This window comes from Volvox carteri, assembly GCF_000143455.1.
Source record: "Volvox carteri f. nagariensis unplaced genomic scaffold VOLCAscaffold_70, whole genome shotgun sequence".
Taxonomy (NCBI): Eukaryota; Viridiplantae; Chlorophyta; class Chlorophyceae; order Chlamydomonadales; family Volvocaceae; genus Volvox; species Volvox carteri.
The window spans coordinates 117,256-135,538 of NW_003307613.1; the positions used below are offsets into that span (position 1 = coordinate 117,256).

General features: G+C 56.4%; 2 protein-coding genes across 2 annotated transcripts; both read left to right on the forward strand.

The window, feature by feature from the left end:
* Positions 1 to 1,765: 1,765 nt before the first annotated feature.
* VOLCADRAFT_41650 (uncharacterized protein) lies at positions 1,766 to 6,740 on the forward strand (the record flags this gene model as incomplete). The annotated part of the gene is made up of 8 exons (XM_002957138.1): positions 1,766 to 2,016; positions 2,217 to 2,463; positions 3,031 to 3,145; positions 3,843 to 3,984; positions 4,373 to 4,592; positions 5,232 to 5,504; positions 5,812 to 5,982; positions 6,576 to 6,740. Coding segments are annotated over 8 exons (1,584 nt in total), but the record flags the coding sequence as incomplete, so codon positions are not given.
* Positions 6,741 to 13,393: 6,653 nt separating this feature from the next.
* On the forward strand, positions 13,394 to 16,555 carry VOLCADRAFT_83988 (uncharacterized protein; the record flags this gene model as incomplete). The annotated part of the gene is made up of 6 exons (XM_002957139.1): positions 13,394 to 13,769; positions 13,951 to 14,107; positions 14,200 to 14,260; positions 14,483 to 14,557; positions 14,864 to 16,473; positions 16,538 to 16,555. The coding sequence occupies 5 exons, from the start codon at positions 13,394 to 13,396 to the stop codon at positions 15,086 to 15,088; spliced, it is 894 nt and encodes a 297-aa protein (XP_002957185.1). The 3' UTR covers positions 15,089 to 16,473; positions 16,538 to 16,555.
* Between the last annotated feature and the right edge of the window lie 1,728 nt (positions 16,556 to 18,283).

Here is an 18,283-nt window from a genome sequence, read left to right on the forward strand (position 1 = left end):
TAGCTGAAGGGAAGCTTGGAAGGGGCGTGGGGGGTTGTATTTGTTACACGACGCGCCGCGCAACGTTTGTACAGGGGCGCCCCTGGGCTGCGTGGTCGTCTCTGCGGCCGTGAGTTGCGTCAGTTGCGACACGTTTGCCTTACACTCTTCTGTCTTGTTGGAGGGAGACCACGGTGAAGTGCCCACCTATGGATTGCGCTTCTCCCTAAGTTTAACACTTCTTTCTACTGGCTGCCGAAAGCGCGTGAATGTATGTAAGTGTCTCTCCTTTTTTCTGTCGCATCCCGCACCCAACAAATGTGCCATCGGCATCGGCGTCGTAACTGTCTTGGCATCTTTGCGTGTGCCTGGTCCTGCTGCGAGCAGTTCGTCCCCAAGGGATTGAAACTGGACACTCGAATTGCTGATGTACTAATATTGCCGATACATATATAGTCCGGGTGTCGGAGTCCTGGTTTCTTCATAATAATGCCTTCTCGATAATATTGCCTTTGCAATGGCCAGGTCTGACGCATGCGTGCGGTGGCCGCCTATCATCTGATATCCCTGAAGACTGGTGTCGTTCCCGCACGAATGCTTACCTATGGCGGCATGACCTAGATGATTTCTTCATTCATACTCCCATGAGGGTTTGCTTGAACAGAGGGTGTGGGTTGCATGAATCAATCTCATGATTCTGGCGATGAGAGCTTTTGCGTGTTGATTATGTTTTTATGCCCTTATGATGGGGCGGTGCAATCCGTGTTGGCTGGAAACCCAGGCAAGGTGCCAACGAGGTGGTGCACCGCGCGTGGAGCGAACGAATGAGTGTGTGTGAACTGCGGCTCCAAGTGTGGCATGCCCCTGAGTGCTTTGCAAGACGCTAGCGATGTTACGCACCACGCGGAAGATCGCTGGCATTAATACGTAAATACGCAAATTACGAACCATGGCCTAATTGTGTAATCTGCATTTGTCGTAGCTCTCCCGCCGTTGTGGCAGCTTCAGATTAATGGGTCAGTCTGTTTCACGTTGGCGCCGCTCTTCCGATCGGCCTGCATCACCATCAATGTCGCGTTCATCAGGAAGAGTCACGCCGCGGACCGGCTTTACCCTACTTGTCCTGAACCTCATCTGGCAGCGTTAGGCGAGTATGCCTAGGTCGGCTGGGTTGAATACCCCTGCGCACAGTATGTAACACCTGAGCCGGTCGTGTGTAAACATTCAATTCTGTACCAACCCGCAGCAGCTTCCTTGCCAAGTGAACCATGGGCCTCTAAAGCGGCCAGAGTGCACGGAGGCGCTTTATATGAATCATGCTTATTGTTTATTGCTACAAGCTTCAAGGAAATGTACGCATATGGCAATAACAACGTTGCCACCTGTTGTCGTACCAACTCCTTCCTCAGCTTCTGACATTGCCTAGCAAAGCTTTTTCATAACACAACTTTTTCTCCGAAATCCTTCCTTACACGGCAGGCCCAACGGTTATATTCTTTGGAGGGAACAGTCGGCAATTGAGCTTAAGACTCTTCGCATTTCTCCTGCGGCGTAACTTTGTGTTACATTACTCCTTTTCATTATCGAAAACGTTGGTGCCCTCTGCTGAGCTTAGTAGCCTTTCAGCTTTAGCAAAGTCCTTGTAGACTAGGTTGCAGGGAATCGTAAAAGAAGGCTAAGATGGCTTTCAAGACAGGAGACGAGTAAGTTGAAGTTCTGGGACACGTTAGTTCACACTTGCGACGAAACCAACAACCTGTCACCGTCGTTGCCCGGTGGCAGATGGCGTCGTCAGAAGGAGCTTGAGGAGGCTCGTAAGGCTGGTCTGGCGCCGGCCGAGGTCGACGAGAATGGCAAGGAAATTAACCCCCACATCCCTCAGTATATGACGACGGCGCCGTGGTACCTGAACTCCGACAAACCCACCCTGAAGCATCAGCGGAACTGGAATGATAAGGGGAAGGATGGGACGCAGTGGTACGATCGTGGTGCCAAGATTTTTCAAGCAACGAAGTTTCGAAAGGGAGCTTGCGAAAAGTGAGTATATGGGTCACGGTGGCGCGTGGTCCGTTGAACCCAGGGGTGAACGTCGTCGTGCGCAGCTGGAACCCATCTATACACGCAGCTTTCAGGCCACGTGGCATATCGCTCTTAAAATCATGCTCCGACCTCGCCATGCCTCCCTACTCTGCCCATCCTTACCTCTCCGCCACGAATCCCCTTATCCTATGTTGCAGCTGTGGAGCTATGACGCACAAAACCAAGGACTGCCTGGAACGGCCGCGTAGCAAGGGAGCAAAGTGGACCAATAAAAACATTGCTCCGGACGAAAAGGTGGAGGACATCAAATTGACGGGCTTTGAGAGCAAGCGGGACCGGTGGAACGGCTACGACTCTAAGGAATACGCCCGGATAGTGGACCGCTTTGAGCAGCTGGAGGAGCTGCGCAAGGAGATAAAGAAAAAAGAGCAGGTAAGGGTATCCGTAGATCGGCGCAGGCATATGAGTGTGTTGCTTGCTTGAAGGGGAACAGCGCCCAGGTCCGTAGAAAGCGTTATGCAAGTTCCAACCCCGAACCAATGCCGGGGGGTTTCGAAAAATCCGGGGGGCCGCCATGGACGGCGGCAGGCGTATGCCAGTGAGGCCTGAGGGCTGTTATGGCGGTGCACCGTGCTTTACAAACCGTCTCTGGTATGCACATACGCAGGTTGATACTTAGAAATTCTCATCTCAGTTTGCGGCCAGGGCAAGAGTAGGATGTTGGGGGTAATGCAGGCCAGAGTTGCCAGGGGGGCTGATTGTGTCCTTGCGGGCTTATGTGAAGGTGCCTCACTTGAGGTTGAAAGCAAGGGCCCAGCAAGTTCTCTTGAGCTTGTGCGGGAAGCCGCAACTCGCATCACCTCAAGAATTTGTACGGCATTTCTGCCGTACAAACTGATGTGTCCTGAGAGGCCAACCAAATAATTCACAGGTGTGGATTTTGATAGAATCACAGGCTATGTGATTGTCGGTCATATACAAGCGCTTCCAATTTTGGATATCCCGTTACAGCTGGACGAAATCCGCAAGAAGGGCGAGGCTGTAGAAGCAGCTGGGGACGCGGAGCCTGGGGCGGACGGTGCCATTGATGAGGATGAAACCAAGATTAAGGAGGAGGAGGAGGCAGGTGAGTCGCGATGACTCTTTGCAGCGGGGCCGGAGACTCCATTGCGGGATGGCGTGGTTTGTACGGCTGGGTAGCCCTTTGTGATGCTGGGCAGCATGCTTCCCTTGCTAGCGAAAACCGAGGAAATATTGAGAAAAACCCGGATGCGAAATTTACATGAGGCCAGGGCCATATGACATATACAGGGGCCATATGACTCTAATATCGTTGCCTACCTGGATTGATGCTTGCATGGTGTCATCAAAGAAAGGATACTACGTCTTGCTGCATTGTCACTGGGTCGGCGGGAGCAGTGCTGATCCATAATGACTGTTTGAGGGGAACGAGCCATCTAGCTTGGGTGAGGGAATATTGGCCCCAGGTGGTTTGAATGTTACTGTTTTTACATTGACCAACAGCGCCCAGGAGTATGACGGTACTGCCATGGCATTTTGACGCAGGTCAAAGCCTACCATATTGCCCCAGATCGCTATCATAAAAGTGGTTTGCACAAAAGCCAATAACGGCCATGGCATGCTATAATTACGTTGTATTGCCTACCTATAGCCATTTATTGCGCAAACTAGCGCCATGTTCCCGGCCGCTGCAATTTGACGGCGTGCAGTCTGTCTGCTGATGGGGATTGGGGGCTTCCAGGTTATTGGGTAAAGCTTGGCCGGGAAAATGAAGCGTCTTTGGCCCTCGTATTACCTAACAGGCTTCGGTGAGGTGAAGAAGCGCGTGCGCACCACCGCTGGTGGTTCCACGGGCTCGGTGCGCAACCTGCGCATTCGTGAGGATATTGCCAAGTACCTGCTCAACTTGGATGTCAATTCGGCGTACTATGACCCCAAGTCTAGGTATGTCAGTGCCGCAAAAACCACGGCATCTGCAAGCGATGTATCGGCGTACATGGAGGATGCTTACGTGGTTGGAAGATTTCGTAGCACCAATTATCTTGCCGGCACGTCAGTAACCAGCGCGTTTTCATAAAGCGGCTACCCATGCATTTCCAACATCTTCGACCCGTGACTATGCGGCACTACAGCAGCACGCTGTCCTGTCCAACCACCCACCCAACCACCAACCACCCGACGTACTGGAATTCGACTGAAGACTTGCTTTTTTGCGAACATGGAGCAGAACGAGAGTCGGTTTAGCCTTGAGCGCAGCTACCCGGCGTCTTGCAGGTACATGTCTAACCGGTTAGCCCCTTCTTATCCATCCGCTGGCTTGTGCTTCCGCCAGGTCCATGCGCGAGGATCCGCAGCCAGACAAGCCAGCTAGCGAGAAGCTCTTTCACGGCGATAACTTTGTGCGCAACGGCGGCGAGTACTCCGCCTGGCAGAGCCTCACGCTGCACTCTATCACGGCGCACGAAAAAGGGCTGGACGTTCACATGCAAGCGAACCCGTCGCTTGCGGAGATGCTGTACAAGCAGTTCAAGGAGAAGAAAGACCAGCTTGAGGTGGGCGTAGGATGACGTAGCTCGTTGCAGTGGCGTTTGTTGGGCTGTTTGTTGGGCTTTGTTCAGCCGATGGGGGAGGAGTGAAGCCGGGGACAGCAGTCTCGGTCGGGGATCAGGATAATGCTGCGCACTTGGATTGTTTGAAGCTGGCCGGAGACGGACAAACCGGTCGTTATCCAGTAGTGCAGCAAACCTCGCGAGCAATTGTAGTAGATGTCGTACACGTCACACACCGCGTCACACCCACGTCTAAAATTTCGCGCTAAAGCGCTCTGCCAGCATCTTGAGAGGCCTTTCCAGCGGGCAGCTACTACAGCAAGCTCCTCGCCTACGTAGTGAGTGGCGGTCGCTGAGCGGTTATGTGATGTGGTGTCCGTTGTGCGGCGAAACAGCATGCGCTCTCGCCGCTGTTGGACTAGGAGCGCCTCATCATAACGCATGTTTTGCATATGCGACGGACTGACTGTCCGTGCTAAGTATACAACAGAAATGCAAACAGTACTATGGCAAACGGTACTCAGCACGGCCCGTGTGCTGCTGTCATATGTCATGGTGGCGAATGGAGCTGTGTAGCAAGTACTCATATCTGCACGTCATTACGTATTGCCGTTCCCGTTTGTACGCTTTGCGGACCCGTAGAACAAGAGCAAGGAGGACGTCGTCAAGAAGTACGGCAGCGCGGCAGAGCCGCTGCCGGAGGAAGTGAAGGTGCTGACGGCCAGTGAACGATACATCGAATACGACAGGGCGGGCCGCGTAATCAAGGGTGTGGAGGTGAAGGCCAAGAGTCGTTACGAGGAGGACGTGCTGATCAACAACCACACGTGTGTGTGGGGATCCTGGTGGCGCGATGGCACCTGGGGCTACGCTTGCTGCCACTCCAGTGTGAAGAACAGCTACTGTACCGGAAAGGTGGGCGAATGGGAAGCGAGGAGACTAGAGTGTGTGCGAGGCAGCCTGCGCTGTTGAATAGGCGGGTACGAATTGCAAAGCTCACTGGCTTGCATGGGATCCATGCCAAGAAAGAATATAAGCTTGGTGCGTCCGATGAGTGCCGTTCCGCCGTTCTCCACTCAGAGCTTAAACCACGTAAGAGGCTCTTATGTTGGCGCCTCTGGTAACATGCCTAGGGTGGTATAGTACTTGATGCTTGTCCGTGTCCAGCTAACCTTCCAGCGCCCGTTGGGCCGCGCGTCACCGCTATGGACAGGCTGGTGAGAAAGCAGCAGCTCAAGTGGACGAGGCCATGTTGGCCAACATGGAGGCTGCCGCACGAGAGCGGGAGGCAGCGGAACTGAAGCGACGTCAAGAGTCAACACTGAATAACTACGAGTACACGACAGATGTTTGGGGAACGGACGGGCCGGTCCAGGAGCTGGACCCAAAGAAGGTGCGGACTGGGATTTTGTAGGTCGGGAAAATTGCGAACTTATCATCTGTAGCTCCGTCCGCGTCGTTGTCTTGTGGTCGGTACAATTGGAAAAGGTTACCAGCTTAGAGCGGCGGGGTGCATGGGTTGGCTGTTGGGATTTTCCCACTTAACCGGCTGGCGGCCGGAGATCAGGAACAGAAGGGGATTAGGTGCAGGGCTCGGTACGGTTGTGACTCAGCATGGAGAACGTTTCTTGTGCCACTATGTATGGCCGTGTGCCGAAATACCTCAGCTCATTACAGGCGGTGTTTGCGCGTCGTCCCACTGGCCCTGGACATTCGGGTGCCTGACATAGGACGTGCGGCCCTAGCTGCCGCGCTAGTCTAATGTACTGCCTTCTCCGTATGGCTTGAGTTTTGAGACCGTCGTGCTGCTAGACGATTCCTTTTGTGGAAAGCGTGTGGATGAGAGTTTGCAACTATGGCCATAGGGACTGGGCGAGCGGCGACGGTGGGGGGCAAATTTTGTTGCACGCCACACGTCCTGTTAACTTGTCTCGAATTTGCTGTAATTGACACCAATAAAGCTATCTGCTTTGCCATCCCTTCCAGGTTGATGCTGCGATGCGCAAGCTTGAGGAGCGCGAACGAGCGGCGATGGAGGGTGACCGGTCGAAGCGGAAATATAACAGCCTTGAGGCGGGCGCCGGTGAGCACGTGACGCCAGAGGAGATGGAGGCGTACCGCATTAAGAAGGGGCGTGGCGACGACCCACTCGCGGTGCTGGCGCAAGCACAGAACGGGGGTGGTTCCGCCGCGGGGACGGGGACAGCTGGGTACGAGCTGCTGTGAAACAGTCGGTATGTAGCCCAGGGGTTGTTAAAAGGTGTAAGTTACAGGTTGGGGTCAGGCGCCGTGGCGGAGAAAAGTTGAATACTGGGCACTATTGGGTCATGGGTTATGCAGGAGTTTATGAAACGAGTGTACCTCAAGAATGTTTGTGGCAGAGGGAATCTGGTGTGACAGTCGAGTGATAACTGTAGAACTAGCGGAATAATATGGATACTTTAGGGCTAGGTGTGCCAGGGTGGGGTGCGCCATGATGCATGGCTGCCCAGCCTGAGACACTGTAGGGGTGCACGCCCTGACTCCTGTATACTTTTACTGATGTTGAAATTCGTTTGGCGATTACCTGATTTGATTGCTGAGAATACATCGTGAGGGCGAGTAGGCGACTGTATCCAAACAACTCCAACAGGGACGGTTAGTAAGCAAAATTATAAAGGGGATCAACAACCAAGTCGGACACGCACGGTTAGTCTGGGCCCAAAGCCGTACCTCGGAGGTTATGCGCGTTTGTGTCGGCTGCCGGATGGCTCTCGTATTCGCCTATATCAAATACAATATTAATGTGGTCCTTTCGCCGTTGCCGTTGAACTGTGGCGTGTGGAAGGCTGCCAGGACGCGCGTACGCATGAAAATGCTAAAATCAGCTCTGTATATAGCGCATGTTGGCTCTGAACGCCATCGCACACAGCAACCCTTACTACCTGTGTGGCATGACACTCACCGGGTCGGGCTGGACAAAAGGGACACCTGGCACACGACGTACTATAAGCTCTTACTTGGCAACGATGGACAAGTGTTGTATTTTGTTGTAATAATGTTTATAGAGAATACGTTTTGAGCCGGCCTTGCAGGTTTTTCCGTGATACCTAACCGCTCTGCATAAGCGCATTGTAGCATTTCATCGTGTACATTCTCCTTTCCGTGTGCTTTAAAAAGCTACCAAAGAGCTGTGTACTCCGTAAAAAGTGTGTCGCAGACAGGTACAGCTGGCCCAATGCACGACAGCAGCTTCTCCCATAGTTTGCCTGTTTACAGACTCTATCGCTAACGCCATAAAAGCTAAACGGCATAGCAAATTTAGGTAGGACTCACAAATTGTTAACCTCGCTGCAGACTGGCAGTGAGCAAGGGTGGCCCCAGACGATCCTTTTACTTGCGTCTGGGGCCGAACAACAGCAGCTCTCCAATATCCTGACTCAATGTTGGCAATACTTGTCGGCTCTCGCGGATGAGCCAGGCCTTGCGATGGGCGCTTACGGTGCTTTTATGCGGGCGGACAGTTCGGGAAGAGTCCTCGAACAGAAGTGCTGAAGAGTTGAGCGTTGCAGGAGCAGCGCCTCTACCTGCGGTGCCCTTGTCGAGGCCTTCAGCAGTAATGTTGAGCAATCACCAACCTACGCCAGCTTCATATCCGCCCTCTGAGGATCACGCTCTAAGTATTGCTCTTGCTCAGAGTGTTGCGGACCAAGCAGCATGGCAGGCAGCACGGGCCTCAGGTTCTCAAACGCACCAACTAGTCTTGAAAGGGAGCGCTGGCGAGGCTTTGCCAAAGAAGTTCTGGCAAGATGGAAGGTTGGTATGCCTCGATGATCAAGTGCCTGGCTCACAATGTGGCCCTTGACGTGTCTATCGTCTCATTTGTGTACTTGGTTTAATGCCTCCGCAGCTTGGCCTACTCTGATGTAGTTACTGATGGCTTTTACGAAATATATGGCGACTTCCCCGAGGTCTGTGAAGGTCCGCACGAGTTTCCCTCTCTAGAAGTCCTGCGAAAAGTCCGCACTGGCTCCGGCGATGTTCGTGAGGTAAGTCTGCACGAAAGCCTCCTTACTAAATTGTCTCAGGACGCAATTGAGTTTATGGCGGGACTGGTACACAGCCTCGAAACGTTTTCCCACCTTTCCCCCAGGTGGTGCTGGTTCACCATGAGCAAGACCAAGGACTCCTGCAAGCGGAGGAGATGCTCTCGGAAGCGATGGCCGAGGCGAACCCGCAGGATGTGATGGCCCGCATCCGGGTAAGTGCGTTGGTGGTTAGCTGGGTGATGTCACCCATACCATGTCGAGTTATCCTACATCCCTGTGACCCATTACCTGCCTCTCAGGTTGTCGCGCATGTCGTCTGCGACCGCTTCGGTGGCACTTATGACCGCGAGGAGTCCCTGGAGAGGTTCTGGCAGGTGTCAAGCGCCAATGTGAAGCGCCGGAACCGGTAAGCGGCGTTAGCTATGTGCAATACCTGCTGGTCTGCCCCTGCAAGAGGCCCCTGCGACACCACTTTAAACTAATACTTTCCGGAGCGATTTGGGGGCAGAAGCCAGGGTACTTCGGCCGGATATGTTACTGCAATCCGCTGCGGAATTACGTGTTGCAGAACAGAGCCACGCTAATGGCCCATGCGAACGCTGCTGATTTTCGGCGCTGCATCGGACCCGATCTGAACTTTGCAGCATCATTTTTTCAAGCAAGCATCACGTTACCATACCCTCATGGGAAAACTCACCACTATGGCGCGTCATGAACACATCCCCTCGTACTTCCAGGTCGGCGGTGTTACTTTTGTGTCAACTGGACGTGGGATCTTTGCGCCATCGCGCCCTCCTTTTCAAGGTCCTTGCCGATGCGGTGAAGCTGCCTTGCAAGGTCATACGCGGCCAGGCGCTTTGTGGTGCGGACAGCGCAGCCAATGCGATCGTCATGGTGGACGGCCGTGAACACATTGTCGACCTGGTTTTCGACCCGGGGAAGCTCATCTCACAAGATCAGTTCGCTGCGATGGTCCAGGAGCGCAGATTGCGTAAGATACGGCGCTTAGATGGGTTTAATTGGTTGGGGCCTCGGAGCTCTTGGGTTTTAAGTGGCGCTCGATCGGTGCGGCTTTAGATTCTGGGGCTAGGCGCTCGCGGCGCAGGCTGGGGTTGGAAGGTTGCAGAATCGTGTCAACCTGACTAGTTAGTGATGGGGCTAGATGAATTGATGGTAGACCCAACCGACCCAGTTTCCCAGCAGGCTACATTCTGGTTGGGCGTACTGAATTAGATGCAAGGTGCGCCCTTTCAAGCTCGTATGCCAAGTTACTACACATCCCCCCTACCCGCCACGGCCTTTTTGTGTTGTTCTGAAGACGCAGGGCTGGACGCCTGGCACCACCCGGCGCATGATACGACCAGCGCCGCCGCTGGCAACGCCTCGGCAGTGGAGGCTTCGGCAGCCAGCGCCAGCAGCGCCACTGGCGCGCCTCCGGCCGTGGGAACTGTGGGCTCTATGAAGTCTACTGGCGTTAGCAGCAGCAGCAGTAGTGCACAGCTAGGTCCCGTCAGCAGCGGCGTTGCATGCTCGGGTTCCGGCGGTCAATCTGCTGTGTGTGGCACCAACAACCTTGGCGCATCCCTGCCGGCTTTCGTGTCAGCAGCGGCAGATGCGGCTCCGGTGCCTCACAGCAGTCCACGGGGAGCACCGTCCCGGACGCAGATGCTGGTGCCGCCGGTGCCGATGCCGGCACCGGCCGTGTATAGCAGCTCCTTACCGGCTCCGGGCATGGGTTTGCATGTCCAGAGCGGCGCCTGGGTGCCAGGCCCTGCGCACGCGCATGGCAGCGGTCCCGGGCCTGCGATTGCAGGCAGCCGCGTAAGGTTTACGATTACTGATCTTCCGAAAACGGAAAACCCACAGCCGCAGGGCGGCCGTGGGGATTCGCGTCAGGCGCCGCTGGCCGTGCCGCCCTTCCCAGCTCCGCCTCATGGGGCGGCGGCTGCTGCTGGTGGCGCGCAAATTGCAGCGCCACATTCTGGCCGCCATTCGTTGAGCTCCTTACCTGGGAAAGCAAAATCTATGTTGGACTTGGCGGTAACGGTACAACGAGGTGGGGATTGCATGCCGTCTGGTTCGGGGGCTGGATGCGATCTTATCCGCCTGGATTCAGAGCCGCTGCCCGACTCTCTGCACGACTCTGTACCGCCGCCGGAACGCTCTGGCACACCCACGGGAACCTCCGCGCCCGGACCACGAGGCCCCCCGGTTGTCCCGGGCCGCCGCCAAAACTCCTTCGACCAGAATGGCTGGGTGAAATTTTCCGGCAGTTTTACTCGGTCTAAGGATGATTCCCGGACGCACACTGGTGGACCGGGGCTGAGCCCTCTGAGCCAGTCGTCTGGGGGATGCGCTGCTGGCGCACCGGCCGCGCAGCCCGGCAGCTTCAGCGGCTCGCAGACTGCGGGTGGCCTGCAACCATTAGAGATGGTATCCAGCTTTCCTATCCTGGGGCCAGCGGAGCCGTCGCCGGACGGCACAAAGCTGGACGACAGCGTCAGTTCGAGCAACGCGGCCCGAGCGAGTAGCGCTGGGAGTCTGGGTCAAATGGGCAGTACCTCGGTTCCGCCTGTCGCACAGGGGGCCTCCAGATACTCGACTGCAACAAACGCGTCGGCCTTCGCCAACTTTCAGCTGCCGTCGGACTTATCAGCGACCGCCTGCAGTGACACCGGCTGCAGCGCCGGTGGCTCAGGGACAGCGGGCAGCGCCGGCGCTAGCGGCAGTCACCTCAGCGCGCGTATCCCGCACGGTAGCAGCGAGGGAAGCCCGTCGAAAACCATCATCCCGCCGCAGCAGCGGTCTGGGCCGCAAGCCCTGGCCTCGCAACAGCAACAGCTGTCGATACAATCTGCACTGCCGCAGCCGCCGCAGCAACAGGCGCGGTCCTCCCTGGCGTTAGCGTCGCCATTCCACGCGATGCAGATGGGCTTTGCATCCCATATGCCGCCGGCGTCACTTGTGTCTGCCTTTGGGGCCGTGCCGCCAACCCCGCAGCCCGGGACAATAACCCACGTCCAGCAGCCGACCCAGCAGCAACAACAGCAGCAAGCGGCACAACGGCCACCGCAGGTACTGGCGGGTGCAGGCAATGCAGGCACCAGCACGACCGGTGCAAACCTACCGTTACCGCGCATGGGGAGCCTCCCTCATGCGGGTCAGCCTCAGGCGCCATCGCAGCAGCAGCCGGCACACCAGCAGCAGCCAGCAGCCGGGAGTGCAGTCCGACAGTATGTTGGCGTCAGCCATGACTCGGCACATAGGATGTACGGACTCGGCAATGGCGCCGCGGCCACCATTGGCGGCACCGCCTATTACGCGACGCCACCGAAATCCGCGGACGGTATTGGCAACGCGGGTAGCAAGGCTCCGTCGCCGGCGCTGTCGACTCCCTTCACAGCACCAACGGCCTCATCTGCACAGTCCACACCACCGGGCTCAGCGCCCGGGCCTAGCGTCCCATTCGCTGACCTATCTCCCTTTAATGTTGGGGAGGCCACATCGGGCTGTGGCAGCGACCGCAAGGCTGAGAAGACTGAACGAGAGCGTGACCAGCGGGAACGGGAACAGCGAGACTGGGAAAGGGGTCGGGAGCGGGATCGCGAACGTGAGCTTGAGCGCGACCGGGAACGGGACCGAGCACAGTCGTTCTTCGCCGACCTATCTCCCTTTCGCGTCTCATTGGGTCCTGGCGGTGAAACGCGAGATGCGACGCCCGCTCGACAAAGCGCACCAGGCCCGAGCTCGCAACCTATTGTGGAAACGCCCAGTAGCGACAACAGTAGGGAGACCACGCCCCGCGTCTCCATCACCAACATAACCGATACAACAGGCGGCGTTGGCAGCGGCTGTGGTGGCGCGGACGGCGTGGCCCTGGACCTATCGCGAATACAGCTCGGGGGACAAGGCGGCGGCAGGCCAGACCCTTCTGGAGGCCGGCCAGGTACCGCGCAACAGCAACAGATTCAGATACAGCAGGGCTTTGGGTCAATGCCGATGATGGGGCCTGCGGCGGTCGGCGGCCACCTTGGCCAGCAGCTTCCCCACCACGTGGCTATGTCGTACTACGCTGCCGCTGCGATGCAGGGCAACCCCTACATGTACATGCAGCCGTCTGCGGCTATGGCCGCAGCAGCGGCTGCCATGATGCCTCAGGCGGCAGGCTTCATGCATGGTCCCGCCCCCGCCGGAGCGCCAGGCATGCAGGGCTGGCGACATGTGTTCAATCCGGCATGGGAAAGCAGCTGGACGGCAGCTCAGCAATCGAGCCAGTATATGCTTCAGGCGGCATACTTGCATCATCAGCAACGACAACATCAGCAGGCTATCTTGGCTGCCGCCGCAGGGATGGCAGCGCAGCCGCAGCCGGGTGGAGCCTTGGCGCTGTCAGGCATAGGGATGCCCGTTGGCGGATCCTCGACGGTTGCGGCGGCGAATCTGCTTGAGTCCGGCACTGCCCTTGCTACACAGACAGGGGGCCCGGGTGCGATCGCTGCACGGCCGCCAATCGCCTCTGGCAGTCCGCAGCTGGCGCTACCTCCTAGCATACAACCGCAATTACCGCAGACGCAGCCGCCCAGAATGCGACAGCAGCAACAACAGCAAAAGCCGCCGCAAGGGTCGCAAGGTGCATTAGACCTTGCGCACGAGATGACCGTGCCATCGGCGCGCCGCATGGAGAGGTCGCGCGTGTCCGGCGCCGGCGATTCGGATGCCACCGCTGAAGCTGGGCTGCCGTCGCCCCTCGGACAGCAGCCCTCGCTCTCGGCCTCCATGCCCCTTCCGCCTTCGCACCGCGACCTGGAGATCAACCCGGAGGACTTGACCTTCGGGCAGCGCATCGGCATGGGGTCCTTCGGCGAGGTCTACCGCGGCACATGGCGAGGCACCAATGTGGCCATCAAGCACTTTCATGACCAAAACCTCTCACCCGTCACCATCCGGGAGTTCCGAGACGAGGTTCTTATTATGAGCAAGCTGCGCCACCCCAATATTGTGCTGTTCCTGGGCGCTGTGACGCAGAAGAACCAGCTGGCCATTGTGACGCAGTATATGACACGTGGCTCTTTGTTTCGAATGCTACACCGCAACAAGGAGGTGGTGCTGGACCCGCGCCGCCGCCTCAACATGGCGCTGGATATTGCCAAAGGTGAGCGCGCCATTGAGAGTGTGTGGGAGCAGGCATGGGGGCAAGCTACGTTTTGAAGGACAAGGAGTGCGGATAGGATTTACGAGTAAGCCCGTTTACTCAAGCGTGGGCTTCGCCATATCATAGCATTGATGTTGCCTTATATTTTGGAACCCGTTGTGCCGTTGCCGCTGCGTCGTAGGCATGGAGTACCTACATAACTGCAAGCCGGTGTTAGTTCATCGCGACCTGAAGTCTCCTAACCTGCTGGTGGACAAGGACTGGACCGTCAAGGTTTGCGATTTTGGCCTGTCGCGGTTCAAGAACAATACCTACCTAACGGCCGCGACGCAGAACGGGTGAGCCACGGTAACGGTACGACAATACCGGTTCTCAATCCCGATGCCATGCAGGGGTATGGCAGGTGACCTGGACTTTTGCTTATACGCAGATCGCCTGCCTGGATGGCCCCAGAGACCCTCAAGGGAGAGCCTTGCGATGAGAAGAGCGACGTGAGTGACGGGCTTGGGCCTGCTTGTTCAGATTTAGGGGCTGTTTAGTATCCAATACACCTGCGGCATCTGCTTATGGTTGCATTTGCGCCCAGGAGCGAGTGGCTCTGTGCTTATGCCTCTTTACGGTTCGATGGGCAGCTGCGGCGCCCCGACCCATTGTCCCCTGTTTGGGACCAAGTACATGGCTACTGCTGCGTCCACGCATGCTTCCTTTCTCAGGTATTTAGCTTCGGCGTCATCCTCTATGAACTGGTGACTGGAAAGGAACCATGGGAGGAGCTGAACCCAATGCAGGTGAGTGGCCGGGCTCTTAGGGTAGAAGGTGATTTTGGTAAGGTCTTGGGGGGCATGCATCAAGCATGTGTCTCGGGCTGGGGTTATGGGGTCGATAACAGCAGATGCTTCGCAAATTGATAGTCTCCACACGAGACTTGAACTCTTGGACAAGCCTTGCATCCTTCACCTTGTACGGCATTCCCTACCTCAATCCTTGATGTTTGCCTGCGTCTTTTATGTAAAATAAAAGTGCCTCCTGGTTTCCTAAGGCAGATTCTGCTTCCAGGTCTGTGGAATGCGTCTGTTCTGCGTATTCCTCTGCAGGTGGTTGGCGTGGTGGGTTTTTCCGGGAGGCGTATGGATCTGCCGACCGACCTGGATCCGGCGGTAACGAACCTCATCCAGAGCTGCTGGGCCACAAACCCAAAGGAGCGCCCGTCGTTTACTCAAATCTTAGCAACCATGAATACGTGGAGTGAGCTGCGGCCCACAGCGGCAGTCCTAGAGGCACAGCGGGCGAAGGCGCCCCAGAGGAATGCAGCTCAATAGCCGCTCATAACACGAAACGCACAATACGAGTCCCGAAGTAAGCGTCAGGCCGGCTGTTGATCGGACATTGCATTTTCAGCTGCTTTGCTTTGCTTGATTTTGACTTCCTTCTCTTCTCTCGATGTTTTGGTAGCCTGAAGGTGATATGAGTTGAGCAGCTAGGATGCTTGTTGGTTGTCTAAGGTGCGGCATGGTGGCATCTCCAAAGCCCATCCATCTGCAACGTGTCACAGGCAGGACGCAAGAGGCGTGGGCAGGTTTTCACGTTGCTCTCCAGCTTCGTCGGCAACTGTCAGGGCAGTCTATGTTCAAGTTTTGCGTGAACAACGCGTTCCTTACGTACATATCCGAGGCGGTGTGTTGCGCTTCGTGTCAGCTATAGAGCAGGACGCCATGTGGGTATTGTGGACTGGCCGTCATAGGAGTGCACGCTTTTGCAAGAATTCCTTGGTCGCTGGATGCGTGCGGTGATTTGGGTTTTAAGGTTAAGACCGCAGTGAGTTGCAGCCTCGCGTCGTGTTTGTGCATCAACCTGGCGAGGGGTGGTGAACGGCTTGGAGGACGCTGTGATGAACCGGTCCATGCCTAATGTGATGGACAGGTCCATTTGAATCTGTTGGCGCTTTATTACCTTGATACTGATCTTTTTGAGACAGTAATGTGACAGGGTATTGCCTGGCACATTCGACCCCATGAACGCTAAGCTGGGGAAATCCTAGTGTAGATAGTGAGATGTCACGGCGCTTGCAGCTACACCCCCACTGCCATTAGAAGGGTACGCGGCGAAATGATATCCTGACGGGTGGTGTCGAGGTCAGCCCGTGCAAACACGAGGTGCTATCGACGTTCCGAGGAGCTGGGCTGGATTCGGACTTTCCGTTTCCTGTTGATCGTACACAGCAGAAGAATGCGAGTTGCGATATGCACGTTAGCTATCCGATATTCTTTCACCTAGGTGCCATGGGTTTATCTCAATATACTGATTCTGACATAGGGTCTCCTTCTATGAATCTGTACGTAGTGAGTTAAGGATAACGAATGATGTACAAACGAACATACATTAATAGCTGATTTAACAGCAAACTTCTTCTTACTTTCATCCTGAGGCTTAGTACGGAGTAATTGTGTTAAGTGAACGAGGAAACGTGTCTAAAGATAGGACATGGTGACAACTCGTCGCGGTTCTCAGCGGCAAGTTACCACTTCAGTTCCACAGGCTGCTACGCCAAGCACCTCGCAGCGTGGGCGAGGCCGAGGATCTGCACGGGGCCGAGGTCGCGGGAGATCGGCGGCGGCCGTCGCAATAGCAGACCCTGACACAGAGCAGCCAAAGCTTATCGAAAGTGAACCGCAGCAGGAACGTGAATCTTAGGATCCCTTAGCAGGTGCGGGTCACAGCTAAGATGTTAGTCAGTGAGCCGAGTGGTATTGATTACGTCCTTCCCACAGGGAAAACGGCATATACTGAACCTGTAATTGAAGGCACATCAACGGATGCATCGCATCAAGACGGAGGTTAGTGCGGCCCTTGCTTCATGACATGATATTAGGGGCGAGTGGAGTAAACATGACGGTTGTTGTAAACTCCCCAGCTTCTAACGCAGCTGGATATCCAATAGCGGGCGCGGACGCATCGCTGCCTGTTGAAGACGTTCTCGGCAGTGGCATTGAACACTTGAACTCTACAGAGGAGGGCCGTATGAGCAAGGTCAGCTGGAAAGAGACCGGCGGAATCGAGATCAGCAGGAAAGAGACCGGCGTTGAAGAAGGCGACGATGTGGCGCGAAGCGGTGAAAAGGGCGGCGTTCAGGGTGGAGGTGCTGGAGAGAGCGGCGGTGAAGAGAGCAGCGGGGAAGACAGCAGCGGGGAAGAGAGCAGCGGGGAAGAGAGCAGCGGGGAAGAGAGCAGCGGGGAAGACAGCATGGGGGAAGAGAGCAGCGGGGAAGAGAGCAGCGAAGAAGGCAGCAGAGGGAAAGAGGGCAGGATTACCGATGTCCAGGATGAAGGGCCATGTGTTAGCGACGATGATGACGACGCAATCTTCGGCTCCAACATTATGGGACAGTTGGCGTCGTCGCTGAAAGCAGCGCTAAAAGCGCGTGCTGGTCTCCGAGAATTCTCGCTTCCACCCCCGCATTCGGGAAGCACTGACAAGAAACTACTCACCTTAACAAGCGACCCGGCTAGCATTCGATGGAAACCTGAAGTGGAGCAGCCGAAGACGGTCCAGGCGGCTGCGACTACACGGCCAGTGTCGGGTGTCAAAGTAGACAAGGAGAAAGGCCTCCAACATCAGGTAGGCAAGTACTGTCATATTTGATGATACGTCTAGCGCCCCGTGGTAATTGCACAGCCGCATTGCCTTGGCTCGCCTTCGACAGATGGGGCTGCACCTTACTTCAGCGGCTTAGATGGATCTGTGTGGGGCAGTGCTGCGGCGCTGCTGGCTGTGCTCCGGTCTGACAGCCGGTGTCTCTACCCACGGGGGTCCGCCACTTGCTTGCGGTCCCCCACTAAAGCTGAGGCTACACGTCTAGCAATCCTAGAGCAGCAGGGCTGGCAGGCGTGCCTGGGGGGTCGGAATAAAAAGCCGCATTGCCTTGGCTCGCCTTCGACAGATGGGGCTGCGCCTTACTTCAGCGGCTTAGATGGATCTGTGTGGGGCAGTGCTGCGGCGCTGCTGGCTGTGCTCCGGTCTGACAGCCGGTGTCTCTACCCACGGGGGTCCGCCACTTGCTTGCGGTCCCCCACTAAAGCTGAGGCTACACGTCTAGCAATCCTAGAGCAGCAGGGCTGGCAGGCGTGCCTGGGGGGTCGGAATTAAAAGCCGCATTGCCTTGGCTCGCCTTCGACAGATGGGGCTGCGCCTTACTTCAGCGGCTTAGATGGATCTGCGTGGGGCAGTGCTGCGGCGCTGCTGGCTGTGCTCCGGTCTGACAGCCGGTGTCTCTACCCACGGGGGTCCGCCACTTGCTTGCGGTCCCCCACTAAAGCTGAGGCTACACGTCTAGCAATCCTAGAGCAGCAGGGCTGGCAGGCGTGCCTGGGGGGTCGGAATAAAAAGCTGCATTGCCTTGGCTCGCCTTCGACAGATGGGGCTGCGCCTTACTTCAGCAGCTTAGATGGATCTGCGTGGGGCAGTGCTGCGGCGCTGCTGGCTGTGCTCCGGTCTGACAGCCGGTGTCTCTACCCACG